At 40.1% G+C, this 16,630-nt stretch overlaps 1 protein-coding gene across 1 annotated transcript in view; it reads right to left on the reverse strand.

Moving 5' to 3' along the window:
- The window catches only part of LOC114623178 (scm-like with four MBT domains protein 2), a gene marked incomplete at its 5' end in the record, with an annotated part of 57,724 nt that overhangs the window by 37,026 nt on the left and 4,068 nt on the right, over positions 1-16,630 (reverse strand). Inside the window, 4 exons of the mRNA XM_028769858.1 lie at positions 1,024-1,100; positions 2,847-2,889; positions 5,067-5,180; positions 15,610-15,733. Coding sequence (XP_028625691.1) covers positions 1,024-1,100; positions 2,847-2,889; positions 5,067-5,180; positions 15,610-15,733 — 358 coding nt within the window. The remainder of the gene's footprint in view (positions 1-1,023; positions 1,101-2,846; positions 2,890-5,066; positions 5,181-15,609; positions 15,734-16,630) is intronic.

Here is a 16,630-nt window from a genome sequence, read left to right on the forward strand (position 1 = left end):
GACTAAGGGCCCTATACTCTCTGATGTACTCTCTCAGCCAAGACTTGCCAGAGAAACAGTGAGATTTCTTCAGAAATCTTACTATTCGTTTGAAGGCAATTTAACAATTCAGAAAGGCCTGCTTCTTAAACTTTAAGAGCCAGTAAATAGGAGATAGGAATTTTATATTGAATGTACCAAAAAGAGTAATATTACTGCAGTAGACTATAAACTGATGTGACTTTTTAAAAAAAAAAGCCATTTTGAAGTTCTATACAAGAAGGAAGGTAATTAAATTCACAAACTGAATTTACTTATAATTTTTGGTACTTTTACCCAGACCTTTAGTTAAATGTTCACCTAGTCTATTTATAGAGAACTCGGCTCTACCAGTTTATGCATACATACCTATAGTCACATTTGATGGTCCAATGGCAGCTACAACTCTGTCTCACAGGGATGCAAGACTTAATGTGTTGACAAACATTGTTCAAAATCAGACTCAGGTTTTTATGAGTGAATCAGAAGTGAGTGGATATATGTAAGTCACTGGGGCAGTGGTGCAAATAGATAAGCCAAAGACAGTGGCACACACTTGGAATCCTAGTACTAGGTAGGCTGAGGCAGGAGGATTGAGAGGTCAAGGCTAGCCTGGGCTACCTAGCAAGACTATGCCTCAAAAAGGCATGTGGAACTGTGATAAAATGACAAGAAAGGAATGGCTAATCTTAGTTCTCTCAATGTTTTCCTTTTCTTCACCATGGTCAGGGATGCAGGATGCTAATCTGATTTACAATAGCCAAATGTCAAACACATTCTTTTCCTGAAGATTGCAAGACCTGTCTACAGGTCCTGACCAGTAGTAATGATAAAGTACAACTTTAGCTTTATAAAAGTTTTTTGAAATGTATATCTGTCAGTGCACAGCAACAGAAGGAAGGAAAACGGGCTCAAAGTTGACAGGCAGGGGCTACAGTCACAAGCATGTCTGCAGACACAACGACGCAGTGGAAAGAGATGGTCTCCTTGATGAGGTGTATTTACCTGCAGTGTCCATCTGCGGCGGCGGCGGCAAGCAAAGCTCATGAGGTATTTTCTCAACAGGCACTGGGGGTAATAATCTGTGGACAAAGAAAATCAACTATTAAGGGCACAGGCTTAAGAAGAAAGGATTGGCACACCGTGAACTGTTCATATTTAAAATTGGTATGCCAGGAATTCAAGACAAAGCCATTACAAGGTAGGCTGTGTGTACGAAAATAGCCCCAGTCGACAAAATAAGGAGGTCATTTTGAAAAAAAATCTGTGTTCAAATCCATTTGATGACCCTAAAAAACCTAGGCACACATGCCTCTGAGCGGCCATGCCTGACCAATGAGTTTCTTCTGAACTTGGAATAATGTCTTCAACTACATTCTCAATACAACTGACATATAATTAATGTCAGACTTTTCCACTGTAATTGTCTTAATTAAAACAACCTTCAGGTGACTTTGGACATCTTTAATCTGTGCCTTTGTGGGACACAGATATACTAAAAAGAAGACTCAAGAGGAAGAACTGTAAACTGGTAGTTATTAAAACTTTAATTCTGGCTTATTCTTTTAGAGTTCAGGTAAAATGTTCATAGATAAATGTAATTTTTTTAAGGGTAACACAAAGAGAATATAGGAAATCTGGGGCTCACGGGGGTTCACGTGGGGTAGCCACATAGCAACTGCAATTTTTGAAAATGCACCTAAATGACAAATAAATCATTAACAGGTATCTTAAGACAGAGGAGGGCTGCATCCTCTCAAGCAGTGGATATTAGACTGCAGTTCCCTGAGCCTACAGAACTGGTGTTAGCTGGAATATGTAGGAATACAGATTCTCAGATTAAACCTCAGATACCCTAAATCGGAAATCGTGTGAGTGTGGGGCCCAGCAATCTGTGTGAGGTGCCAGAATCATTAATCTGTGAACTGCTAGATAGGACTCATTAGCAAGAGCTTAATGCTGATCTGTCTACATCATGTTACACAGATAAACTGGAGGCTTAGTCACAAGCCTGCCCTATGGCACTCAGCGACGACTGCATATAAAACACCCTAAGTCATTATCCTCACTCAGTGATAGCTGTAAGTATCTGCTTCATTTCTTTTATTTAAATTTAAGCCTGCCTGCATGCAAAGGTGCTGTTTTCAGTTAACTTTATTACCATATGTTTTTGTTTCCTTAAGAAAACACAATCCCTTCAGATGGAAGGAACATTTGGATGCATTTTAAATATTTTATAACGCGCAAAAGGCTCACCAGAAGTTCCAGCTTTTCAAACACATCCTGCCGGCATGTACAACTTTACCCTAAAATCTCTATCCCTCATCCCACAAATCGCCACTTATCTCCGTACCCAAGAGTAAAGTCAACATTTTTTACACATGAAACCAAATTTGATATTTAATTAAAAACCTCAACAGTTATTGTTTTTAAATGGGGATGTTAAGGCATGAAGAATGAAAGCAACTTCTCAAGTTCAGCCAGACAGGTGTCTGGAGACCAGGGATGACACTGAAGACTTTTGCCTGCAGGCGTTCAGGGTCAGCAAAACAGATCACCCATCTATAAACTACACTTGTCATACGGGGCCATCAAGAATCAGCACCAGAGGCAGTCATGTCCATCCGTGCGAAATTACAAATGAGAAATAACCACAGGGGCTGTAGAAGGCTCTGAATTTTACACGTAATAACTGTGCAAGGAGGAACAGCTGTCCCATGGCTGGTAAGCTACTAGCTAGCTGATGCCCCAAGAAAAACATCCAGGCCTTTTGTAGCTAACTATGCACTTTATAAGAAGAAAAGGAAGGGGGGGGTGGCAATACATACTGTTTTTCCGGCTGTACAAGGACAGTCTTTCTCTTGCTTTTTGCTGTAAAAATGGGAAAAGAAAAAGAATGGGACACTGTTAGTGAATTTAATCCTTTTTTAATGGCTTAGTGTAAAAGTATAACCTGTGTGATTTATTTAGAGATAGTGTCTCATGCAGCCTACACCTGGATAGCTGATGGCTACCTTGCATGTCTGATCTCTCCAGGATCTACCTTCAGAATGTTGGGATTACATGGGTGTGCCATCATGCCCAGAGTAAGTAGTTCTGGGACTGAGCCCAGGCTTTAAGGGATGCTAAGTAGGTACGCACTCTTTTCAACAGAGCAGCATCCCCAGTCCCTCATTACTTCTGAATAGGACAGGGATCATTTTTCTATGTCTTTTAAGCCTCTAAATAATGAAAATAGTCTTTATGGAAAAGTCTTAATTATTATTATTTCTTTATTAAGATGAGTCCTTGAGTCCACTCTTAAAACTAAAAAGCTTTCAAAGTTAAGCGACAAATTTATAAGGTATCTCCTAGCATAAAATAGATACAGTTTTATCAAACATGAAAAATACTTAAGTGCATCTAATCTTATCACCACACTGGTTATTTTATTTTAAAGGGTACCAATATAACAGGTCCTCAGTCTATAACCAGATATCTTGAATCGGATATCTTGGGGGTGGAGATGATAAGGAGATAAAGAGAAAACATTATACTGCACATAAACACATATTAAGATAAATTGTTGCAAACTCCACAGAAATTCTGATAAGGTGAAAACTATTGTTAAGATAATACACCCCCAAGTCAGCCTCAATGAAAGGGAACAGACACCAGGCTGCTGGCCTGTGAGCTCCTGGGTATTCCCCTGTCTCCATCTCCCACCTCATCACAGAAACAGTGGGATTACGAGCCTGCACCACTGAGTCTGGCTTTCCATAGGTTCTTGGATCTGAACTCAGGTCTTCATGCTTGCAGGGAACTGCTTCACCCACTGAACCCTCTCCCTTACCTCATACTATTTAAGTATCTTTCAGGTATGTTAAGGAGAAATAAATGCAAAGATGAATTTTGTCTGAAGATGGTTAAGCCATGGAGTTTCCAGGAGAAGGACGTCACAGTTGCTTTATGTATATGGACGTGATGTGTTGTAATTCAGCTACATGACATGATGTAGACGGGTTAGTACCAAAACCCATGTTCAAGTCTGAACTTGCAGGCATGGATCCTCTTTGCACACTTCATGTAGAGGGCTTATGGAAACAGAGGATGCTCAGTCTCCAACCCCAAGATATCTGATTCAAGATAACTGGTTATGGACTGAGGACCTGTTATACTGGTAAATGAGCAAAAATAATATGATTTGGTATCGGGAGCATCAAAAAATACAAGGTCATATACTGTTAAATTTAAGCATTGCTTAGTTATTGTTAGTAGTCAATGCTAAAAGCATTTAGGTCAGTGAATTGCTGAGATCATGTTTGATTACTTGCTTTTTGTTTTGGGAATGTGTGTGTGGTACCAGGTCACATGTGCATATGTAGGTCAGAGGAAGACATCAAGTGCCTTCCTCTATTCCTCCCCACATTTTGTTTTACACCAGCTTATCTCACTGAACCCGAAGCTTGCCTGTTCCACTAGGCTGGCTGGCTGGCCAGCAAGCTCCTGGAATATACCATCTACCCGTCTCTGATTCCTAATGCTGGAGTTATAGGGTGTGGAGAGTTTGGTCCTTATACATCCACAGAAATAGTCACCTACTGAGCCTATTCTCAAGCCCTATTGATTCTTTTAGGGGGATCTACATGAAAAGAGCTAGAGTCCCCTAAAAAATGATATTAGAAAAATATGATGTCAGCTCATGCCTTCAGTCCCAGCACTTGGGAGACAGAAGTCAGCAAATCTCTGGAAGTTAGAGCCCAACCAGGTGCTACATAGTGAGACACTTTCTCAAACAACAACAACATCAACATCATGATGTCTAACCTAAGTTTTCCCAAACGAAACAATGGACTGCACTGTGATTGACCCCTTACTGTCACCTAGAAGGATGTCCAAATGTCCATCTGATGTCAGCGCTTAAGGAACAACTGAGATACCAATACAGGCATTCCTCAGAACACCTGAAGCCTTTTGTGTCACAACCTCCCTACGCAATAGCCCATTTAGTCACCAAGACTATGCACGCCAGATGTTTATCAAACCTCTCTCTGCTGGGAAACACTTACAGGATGCTTTGTATGGTGTGGTCAAAGGGTAAGAATTCGCTTCACACCAGCCCACAGGAAAGATATCCATGGAATCCATATCTACAATGATCTCTGGCATTGGGGTCTCCAGACCTGTGTGGGAAGAGAAAGAAAAATGATGGGTACCAGAAAATACACACACAAACACACAAACACACACACACACACCATCCCTAAGACTGAGAAATACATTCCTGTGACTGTTTTACAAATTGATAACAGTATAGAGGATGGCTTGTCCAGTCTGTAGCCTTAAAATGGGTACAAATTATTTAGAGAAGCTGAGATTGTTCAAATAAAATAGAAGTTTGGAAGAAACATATGCATTGCCCTAAAAATGGGGAAAGAAAAAGGATGCTAGGAAAAACTGGATCAGAGCCAGATATGTTCGAAAAGGGACCAGATGTCCCCTTTCCTAAGAGTAGCTATGAAATTAAAGACATGTGGTACAGCTTGTAAACCACCATGGGAGAATTTGTTCCACACCAAGCAAAGAGTAACTGTTAACTAAATAAAAGCAAACATTACAGCCAAAAGCAACAACCACAGCGAATCTACTACTTAGGAACTGAGAAATAAGGCAATCTCTTAAGACGATGCATTTGCCACTCAGCTTTGACTGGAGTAGCTCATTTTTGTATGTGTCTGTGAATGAGTATGAGTTCATGTTTGTGTATGTGCATGTATGATACACTTCAGTGTGGAAGCAAAAGGTCAACCTCCTGTGTCATTCCTTTACCACACAAATGTTAGTTTTTGAGATAGGGTCTCTGAGCCCACGATCCTAAGTAGGCTACGCTGACTGGCCAGTGAGACTCGGGGACTCAACTGTCTCTGCTTCGCCATATGCACATATAATGACACTCAGGTTCTTTTTTTGGGAATCAAACAGAAGTTTTTGTGCCTTTGTGGCAAATACCTTACCAACTGACCCATAACGAGGCCCTAGAATCGTTTTCAGTTCTGTTTGACCTGCAGATGCTATGTCACACAGAACATTTTTTTATAAGGAAATCTTTTATTCATGAAAACTGTCTAAAACCACATCCTGTTTCCTAATTGCAAATGTGTCCTGTGGCAAACCATCATCATAGCTGGGAAATGTTCAGAAAAGATGAGAGACCTACACCAGGAGCTGAAGCATGGAACACCTTGGGAGAACAAGGTTGGAATGCATCCACTAGATAGCAGAAGGAAATTCTACAAGGAACCAATAGTTCTCAACAAAACAAAAACATTGCAATGGACAAATTCTCAAATCAAGAACCAAAAGAGAAGAGGTCTATTAATAGCCAGTGACTCTCTGAATCTATCTAGCCTCAATGTCTTCACTGATATTTAAGATAAAAATATCCCTGCACCTCTCATCTGATATCCACCTTATCTCATGGTTTACTTACAGATTTTTAAATCAGATTCTCCCCTAATCTGCCTCCCCACATCAAGAAGCTAAAGACTAAGTCCCAAACACAAAGCAGTCCCAACTGCACCAGGAGAACCAAGACTGAGCACCCATTCCTTCTCCATCCTTAGGAGGATATTGTGAACACTGAGTGTGCACTTTAGTTAGTGAAAGCTCTTAATTTACTACTTTTTTTTCATAATACAATCATAACTTATTTTTATTAAAAGTAGTGAATAGCATAATAGAAACCTTTTTATTCTTTAAGCACAATACAGAAACACTTCACACATGTGAAGCTAAGTTGTCACAATTTCTCTCTGTAACAAATAAATCAGCTCTATTCAATCATTTTAAACATTCAATTATAGCATTCTAATCTGAATTTTCAAAATAACTCTTATTTCATGGCTCTAGATAAATATTTATAGATAACACTGACACAAGTGAACATTTCCTAAGTTTAGCAATGGCTGTAAACAATTTTAGAATTTTGTGAGATGCTAATGATAACTCCACAGAGTCAGATACTAAGCCAATAGATTGATGAATATAAAACAGTTTGGAGGGAGATGGATCAGTCAAAAAAGTGTTTGCCTTGCAAGCACAAATCCCAACGCCTATGTTTGTGTTTGTTGGTTTTGTTTGGCTTTGTTTTTAAACCAGGCAAGGTCGGTATCTTAGTCAGGGTTTCTATTCCTTCACAAACATCCTGATCAAGAAGCAAGCTGGGGAGGAAAGGGTTTATTCAGCTTACACTTCCACACTGCTGTTCATCACCAAAGGAAGTGGAACTCAGGACTGGAACTCAAGCAGGTCAGAAAGCAGGAGCTGATGCAGAGGCCAGGGAGGGATGTCACTTACCAGCTTGCTTCTCCTGCCATGCTCAGTTTGCTTTCTTACAGAACTCAAGACTACCAGCCTAGGGATGGCACCACCACAATGGGCCCTCCCACCCTTGATCACTAATTGAGAAAATGCTTTACAGCTGGATCTCATAGAGCCATTTCCTCAACTGTAGCTCCTCTCCTTTCTCTGTGATAACTCCAGCTTGTGTCAAGTTGACACACAAAACCAGACAGTACAATTGACTCCTTGTCAACTTGACACACAGACATTACTATTAAGCCTCAACCCTTACTTGCTCAAGATTGTAAATGGATCCCAGACATTGGACGGTTGGAGTTTGAGTTTGCTTTTGATTATGACTGTACCCTGATATTTTTCCCTCTTGAAGAAAGTATTTTAGTGAAGTCCACAGTTAAGAGACTTTAAATTGTAAACAGTCTTGAATTTCAAAAGAGATTGGATATTTTAAAGGGATTGAAATTTTAATATGTAAGAATTTGCAAAGACTGTGGGACTTTTAAAGTTATTTAGGCTTCATCAATAGCCTCTCATAGACTCTCTTCATGGTGCCAAGCCTCAACTCCTTTGCATGACCCCTTCAGTCCTGGGCCATCAACTGCATCTGAGGCTGCACCTTCACCAATGGCCTTCCATGGCCTCTCACAGTCCAAGCCTCAGTAGCTCTTCATGACCCCTTCATGCCTTAAAAACCAGTACCACCTGGGTGACCCTTACACATTACCAAGTACAGCTTTAGCAAGAGTTACAACCTTGGCTGTCTCTGGAACACAGCTCTCAAAAAACACTTCCCATACCATTTCACCTCAGTGATGCTGGTTTCTTCTTAATCAACACTAATTTCTTAGCTCCAGCTAACCAGCATCCATAGTCCCAGTAAGACAAAGGTTTCACTTTAGTAGTTCTAGTATCTTGTTAATCACAGCTGATTCTTCAGCCCCAGCTAACCAAAACCACAGAATCTTCACAATCAAAAGAACATGACCCTGGAAAGAGTCTTTAATCTTCACTCTGAAATTTCACAAGCCAGGCCTCCATCTTCTGCACTGTTCTCAACATTATCTTCCAAGCTCCTACAGAACATCCCACAGAGCTCTTAACAACCAATGGATCTTCTAGCTCAAAGTTCAAGGTCCTTCCACAGTGCTCCCCAAAGCATGGTCAGGTTGTCACAGGAATAGCCCACTATGCTGGTCCCAGTTTGTCTTAGGGTTTCTATTCCTGCACAAACAACCATGACCAAGAAGCAAGTTGGGGAGGAAAGGGTTTATTCAGCTTACACTTTCCATACTGCTGTTGACCACCAAAGGAAGTAGAACTCAGGACTGGAACTCAAGCAGATCAGGAGGCAGGAGCTGATGCAGAGGCCATGGAGAGATGTCACTTACTGGCTTGCTTCCCCTGGCTTGCTCAGTTTGCTTTCTTATAGAATCCAAGACTACCAGCTTAGGGATGGCACCACCCACAATGGGCTCTCTCCACTTGATCACTAATTGAGAAAATGCCTTACAGCTGGATCTCATGGAGACATTTCCTCAACTGAAGCGCCTTTTTCTGTGATAATTCCAGCTTGTGTCAAGTTGACACACAAAACCAGCCAGTACAGAAAGGAATCTGGATTCTGTATGTGTCCCACACATACATATACTACACCAATAGAGGAGGGGGCAGGGAGAGATGGTGAGAGGGAGGAAAAACGAAAATTCTTGTACAAGTAAGCAATGTGGGTGTCACCCAGGAAAGTTTCTCCTGATGTCAATCTTGTAAACTCCATTCTGGGTGGTGAGTAGCAATTTCATACTTCCTTATATCAGCCTTATCAATTGCTGTGAGTAGTAATTTCATACTTCCTTATATCAGCCTTATCAATTGCTGTGAGTAGCATAAATCTAGATACATCTAGCAAGATTCCAGTTAACATTTTAAGGAAAATCTAATATTTTGAAGACTGGAGTCCTAACAGCTTAGAAAATGATGCATGTGTCCAGGACTCTTCCTTGCTTGATCCAGAACTCTTGGGATTATAGAAACAAAGCTAGAGGTTTCACCAAAGTGTCAATGCAATATCTATCACTTAATATGTAAGCAAAACATGCTGTATAAAATCTTGAAGACTTTATAAAAATACTTATGAAGGTAAAAGAAAATCCCTTTGTAGATAGGACCACACTCACACTCTGACTTTGTCTAAGCTGAGACCCATCAGTACCACTTGTTCATGCTAATCTAGAAGGTTCATCTCAAAACCCATCAGGAAGCAGATAACTCCCTCCATGGGAAAGTATTCGAATAATGTAGGGTATATTCCATTGAATATACCCTATGATGGAACATTCTGCAGCTATTAAATACTTACTGTAATGATCCCCAACATGTATGTGAGGTAAAAAAACACAGGGTGCAGAACCATGAGTAGAACACACACGTCTGTTTTCAAGGGGTGAGGAGATCTCTCTCTCTCTCTCTCTCTCTCTGTGTGTGTGTGTGTGTTTGTGTGTGTGTGTGTGTGTGTTGCACTGGGAAATACCAATGGTGATATCCCATAAGAAAAGAGCAAAATGCATAGAAGGAGGGAATCTGAGACCAAGAGCGAGAATCTAGCCCAAGATAGTTTGTGTGTTTTCTACCTCTGTAAATGTTCTCCTTTACAAACACAGTCTCCACAACTCCTGGAGTAACAACAGCACAGCACAGTCAATAAGGAAAAAAATATTTTGTGTATAAACACCGGGGTGTCATTAAGGTCAAATTAACAACATTCAAGTTACCATCCAAAAAATACAATGAAATCATTGCTAAAAGAACTTCCCTAGTCCTGAAGTAAACTTACAAACATCTGAATATGTGGGACTCTGGTAGAAACCTTAAAGATGATTTTCCATCTTCCAATGCTTTTGTCCTCTAATCTCAGATCCCAAGACTCTGCCTGTGTGATTGCTAGAACTTTGTATAGCAGCACAAGCTAGTCAATGACACAGGCTACTTCAACAGAGATGCTGACTTGTTCAAACTCAAGATATCAGAATAGCACGGGAAGATGGCTTGGCAGGGCACTTCAGATCCTGTCACGGTCCAAAATCTATGGTTATATCACTTCCTGCAAGCCACAAGAGAGAGGAAGGACAGGTAACCCCACAGGAGAGTGGAGATGGTATAGGGTACCACAGCAATAGGGATGCAAGGGGAGAAAGGTCCGAGCCAACCATCATATAAGTAAATGTTTTTTCATTTACTTCAGTAATAGAATTGGCGCAACCTTTTTCATCTTCCTTAAAAGCTGGGATGGAAATAAAGGTAAGAGGTGTTTCAGGGAACAACTTCACTTTGGTTAATGTTCTTAGTCAAACTCAAAGGGCATGGCTAATGTGGACAGGCTTGGGGATGAGATGAAAAGAGAAAACATAAGATGAGAGGAAAGCAACCAGACCAAGTGATGGATGGAGCCCTGGCTGTGACCTGTAGTGCTTGTTCCCTCTGCAATACCAAGCAACAAAGGAGCCTTTGGAGCATCTCTTTGTCTGCCTTGGAGTCAAACTCCTCAGGAATAAAGAGAGAACAGACCGGTGGCTGGCAAGAAGAAAAGATTAAAGTTAGAGAAAATACATAGTCTAAAAGAAAATGGTACCAACACAACTGAAGGAGTGTGTGTGTGTGTGTGTACATTCATGCATGTGTGTGTAAGTGGTCGTGTGTGTGCTTGGATATGAAAACATGCCTGTGTGAACCTGTTCGTGTATGTATGTGTACACAGAGAGAACCACATTCCACAGAGGAAGATATTCATAGATCTTACTACAGGCCAGATTCTTTTCCATGGGTTTAATCCATAGCAATCCTGAGAGACGGACTATTGCATCCCTATTTTCAAGACAAGTAATATGAGGTACAGAAAAGACAATGACAAAGCAGTTAGTAAGTGTACTAAGGTGTGAGACTTACACCCGGCATCTCACAAGTGTTCATTTCTTAATCCCAGTATATCACGGGTTGCATATCAAGCATGTGTCTCTTTCTCTTTGAAGGCTCCCATATTATTAGCAAAATAGCTATGGTTTACCTTGACATGCCAGGAATAAGTGCAAAGAGGCTGGGTATGGCGGCTCATGCCTGAAATCCCAACATTTGGAAATAGAAGTAGAAAGATTAGGAGTTTTAGGTTATCGTTGGCTATATAACATGTTCAAGACCAACCTGGGATAGATAGACTCCAGTCTCAATAAGAACACACAAGAGAATTGTGTGACAGCACATCATAAAAGCATTATTAATAATGGAAAATCCTGCACAAAACTACTTTTAGACATATACTGTATAACTACCCACATAGGGCAGAGAGAGAGAGACACAAAGAGAGAGAGAGAGAGACAGAAAGACAGAGAGAGACATACATAGAGACAGAGAGACAGAGACAAAGACAGAGTTGTGTGATGTGATTTCTGGCTTGGATTTGGATCCCATGTACAAGTAACTATTCAAAAACACTAAAGTCTGCACTCTGTGTTTTGGATAAGAGACAGGAAACTTGTATCTCATAAAGTATCTGTGGGACTGCTTAAGGGTATTCTGGTTCATGGCTGATCATGTGTCTAGAACCCTGAGACTCTACATGAGAACTGGCAGGAGTTCGGCACGCCCCCAGAACACCAGATCCATCTACCATCCGCCATGACAATAAACCTTTTTGGAACCAAGGACTTCCTCGTGTCACTGGGGCCTGCCGCTGCCAACACCTCCAGCCGCTGGAACCTTAGACCTTCTGCCGCGCAGCGTGGAAAGCCTCCGGGCCTCTACCACCACCGCAGCGGCCTATAATTTTTCCCACAAGTATCCAAAAGAAAGGATTCTTGGGAAGTGGATAGCACAAGAGAAGTCAAGGAAGGCAGTGTAGCAAAATGATCCCACTTAAGGACAACAGAGCCATGAAAACAAGTGAAAAAACAGGCCATATTTGCTGCACAAGAAAGTGATCAGGGATCGGGTTCAGTCATTGATGAGAAGACTGACCAATGAGCACGTGGTCCAGATCATAGCTGCTGTACTAGACACATCAAAACTGAAAGTATGGTACTGTCTACGAATAGTGTTCATAGCTTTACACAGGATCACCTACATTGGAATAACAAGATGAGAAAAACAGTACAGCATCCATCCCCAGACACTAAGGCCTATTATAATGCATCTTCCTTCCAGTCAGTGGTTTGTGAGAATTAGAATCTTTTCCCATTATGAACTAAAAATATTACATTAATCTCATATACTTTATTCATTAAATTCTTCTTAGTAAAAGACCTTCTAAAAGATACTTAAAGAATGATCTGGCTTCCTAAGGAGTCAGATATTAACTAGAAAGGATCATTTTAATTACCTAAAAGTAGTCAATCAGCCATGCACTGAAAAGACTTCAAACTGATTTAATGCATTAAAATAACTAATAAAATTGTTATAAAGTCTTTTATAAATTTAAAGTGTCAGATAAATGGCCTGTAATCAGAATAATCGTTATCCTATAAAGTAATTTAATAGCCACAAAGTGACCATAATGAAGCTCTATCATTTTATCCTCAGGACTGAGGACAGAGATGCTATCTGTAGATAAAACTATAAAATGAAGAGAAATTGGTGCCACTGGGCTCCCTCTCTTTAGAAGGTGACAATTTTTAAAGGACCTCTAAGCCCAAAGTCCAAACAAAACAAAGTAAGTAACATTCAAGCAAAATCAAGAAGATGGTCTGGAGTTTAATATATGCTGTGTGTATTTGTGTACACATGCCTGCATGTGCATACACACACATATGAGCATACAGAGACCAGAGGACATTGTTGGGTGTCTTACTTAAACATCAACGACCTTACTTTTTGAGACAGTGTCTCTCCGCTAAACATGGAGCTTAGTAATGCATGTGGACTGGCTGGCCAGTGCGGCCCTGGGATCCACCTATTGCTGCCTTCCCAGTACTGACATGACAGCACACCTTGCAACAGTTTTTTACATGGACACACAGAATCCAAATTCAGGGCCTCACACCTCCACAGCAAGTATCTTTTAAGTAATGAAAAAAGGGTATGATTTTGACCAATAACTCTATATAAATACTCAACAATCATTAGGAAATATTCAACCAATAGTTTACAGGCACTTTTTAAAAATATAAATTAGGTCTGGCAGATGTATACTTTTTTTTCTCCTAATTTTTGTTTCTTAGTTTTCACTATTACACAAAATAATGTAAATGTAAAAAAATAACACTGGACATGAGGTGGGAGTTTGGTGGTTTGTTTGATGTTTTAGGTAGTTTTTTTTTTCATTTAAAACTCAAAATTTGTATCTTGAGGAAATCAGGAAAAAAAAGTATGGTCAAAAATGTTAAATATGGATTAAATTGCTCATCTCTCTCTTTTAAGAAGCAGGACGCTGCAGTGTCTAGTGAATTAAGCACTGGAAAATGTCAAGAGCATCGAAAACGAACCCCGGGTAGATCTTAATGGCTTCCCTGGTTTCTCCAGCTATGAAAATCAGGACCCTCATGCTGCTGTTTGTGTTAGATAATTAACAGCTGCAAAGCATACTGAAAGGAGAAACTGCTAAATAAATAACGACTCCACGGAATCCCAACCATAATGTGCTAAACAAGAACAAGGAAACACGGGCTTCTAAAGGCACTGATTCTGTTTTGCAGCTAATACAAAGCGAACACCAGTCTCATTACTGTAGCTCAGTAGATGTAGAGAGAAGTGAAGTACAAAAGGTCACCGGGGTGACCTCATGACTCCAAAAGCAACAGCAACTGATCTGAGTCTACAAGTAGCAACCAAACCAGAGGTGCCTCCTTTGTAAGTGCACAAGTGTAACCAATTTGCCTATAACTTTGTTTTGAAGTAAGTAGAAGCCGCTTGCTAGGAATCCATAAGGCAAAACCATTCTCAGAATCACTTAACTTCAGATGGATTTTGACACCTGACCTACAGCAATGTTTACATTATTATCTGAAAATTAATGCCATGATGACATGTAAGATGTCTCCAATCTACTTGACTATGTTTATGAGACTACGAACTAATCTGAGAACCTGCCATATAACGTTCAGACTTGCGTGCACAGAAAATAAGGATCACATGATATTAGTGCCTTTCTTCTACATGTTCTTTTTCACCAGTGTGCTGGTTTGAAGGAGAATGCCCCTCATAACCTCATGGCCCCTAGATGGTGGAACTGTTTGGAAAGGATTAGGAGGTGTGGCCTTGGTGGAGGAAGTGGGTCACTGGGAGCAAGTTTTGAGGTTTTAAAAGACTGTTGATCTTCCCAGTGTTCCCTCGTGGTTGTGAGTCAAGATGTGAAGTCTCTGCTGATTCTGCTGCTGCCTTAGCGCCCCAATCATGGACTCTAACCCTCTGAAATCAATCTAATGCTTTCTCTTTATAAGTTGCCTTGGTCATGGTGTTTTATCACAGTAATAGAAAAGTAACTGAGATACTGACAGGCACATCCCATAAGATATCAACTACGCACATACCCAGAAATCTAGACGTTATTGTAGCTTCATCAAGTCTTACATTTTATGTATGCATCAAATAATTGAATTCTATCATCATGTTATGAAAAGATGGGAAAAAACCTTTCAGACAAGCTATTTTAATTATTTCTAAATCAAAATGCAACACATGAAAAACACAATGTTCTACCTAAATCTAAAATGTTTTAGTCACAAAATACATTACTCTGAGTTTTCTGTATATCCTAAAATAAACTGTATCCGTAAAGAACTGTCTCAACATCATTGAAGGAAAAGAAAAAAGCTTAAATGTATTTGGAGAGAGAAGCCATTCCCCTGTTGGTATTTTGAGGAAAAATAAAACATCTACAGAAGAAACCAAAGTGAAGGGTATGCCTACATTAAAATGCAAATATATCATTTTGTTCTCATAATGACCAAGACCTCAAATACCATTTTTAGTGACTCATATTAATTTAATTGCAACATTAGCTTTTATAATCATAGATGTAAAAAGACCAGTGTGTTCCAAACATAATTATCTCGCCAGCATCTCATTTCATGAAATTATTAGTTAAGATGAGCGCCTTGGAATGAATTTGTATTTGATTAGTTTCACTTATTTAAGAACACTGAATAATTTAAGATCTGTTTAAATAGAAGGGTAACAAGGGGGGCATTTATGAGAGTGCTGAATTCTCCTCTACGCCACCCTCTGGAGAGGACCCCCAAGTTCTCCTGAACAGCAGCTGATTGTACATACCTTCTAAATGGAGCCATAACATCCGCCCTTTCACATTGACCACAGTGGCCACGCACACCTCTCCTGGATTCCTGGGGTTCACAGCTTCAAGCTTCATGTTCTTTGAGAAGCTCCGAGTAAATGTCTGGTAGAGAAAGAGAGGTGGGTCTGAGCCAGCAATTCCCAGCAAAGGATAGTAGGTGACTCCAGAGCTGCCAACAGGGAGAGTGGACACAGAGCTGACCAGCAAGAGAGTGGACACAACAGCATCTTATTTCTGAGACAAGCAGACTCATTTACAGGCTTACTTTCCTCACGGCTCAAGAGCAAAGTGCCCTTCATTCTTGTTTGCTTATGTCGGGAATCCTATCCATGCTTAATGCACAGTGGTTACTGAGACTTTTCATTAAGCAAATGAGGGTATGAACACAGTCTTTTTCTAATACCACATGAACCTCCATTCTATGGAATTTCTAACATACACTATTTCTCGACTCTTCTATATTCCCTGCTAAAATCATACCTAGGGTGTTAAACAAGGCAGATGGAATATCCATCTGGTGTCATTTTCTTTTAAAGGACATTTAAAGAATGCCCTTTAGCTTAGAGCATGGGTCTGTTGGTGATACATTCCTTAGTTTCCATTTATCTGAAATTGTTGTTATTTTCTTAATACTTTTCTCTTTAATTTTCTAATTAACATTTTTTATACAGTAGGAGCTGGAAAATACAGAAAAATGAAATACTAGCCATGTAATCTAGAGGATCTGAGTTCAATCCCTGAATTTACTTAAAAAAAAAAATGCAGGTGGTAAGCAGTTTTTACTGGCAACCCCAGCACTGCTGAGGGATATAGGCATACCCTTGGGGCTTGCTAGCCAGTCAGCCTAGCCTACATGAGGAGCTTGAGACCAGCAAAGGCTTTCTGTTTAAAAAAACAAAACACAAAAAACAAAACAAAAAAAACGTGGACCACATCTGAGGAATATATGTGTGTGTGTATATGTGTATACACACACATACACACACACACACACACATT

The sequence above is a fragment of the Grammomys surdaster genome, unplaced genomic scaffold, assembly GCF_004785775.1.
Source record: "Grammomys surdaster isolate TR1022 unplaced genomic scaffold, NIH_TR_1.0 194, whole genome shotgun sequence".
Lineage (NCBI taxonomy): Eukaryota > Metazoa > Chordata > Mammalia > Rodentia > Muridae > Grammomys > Grammomys surdaster.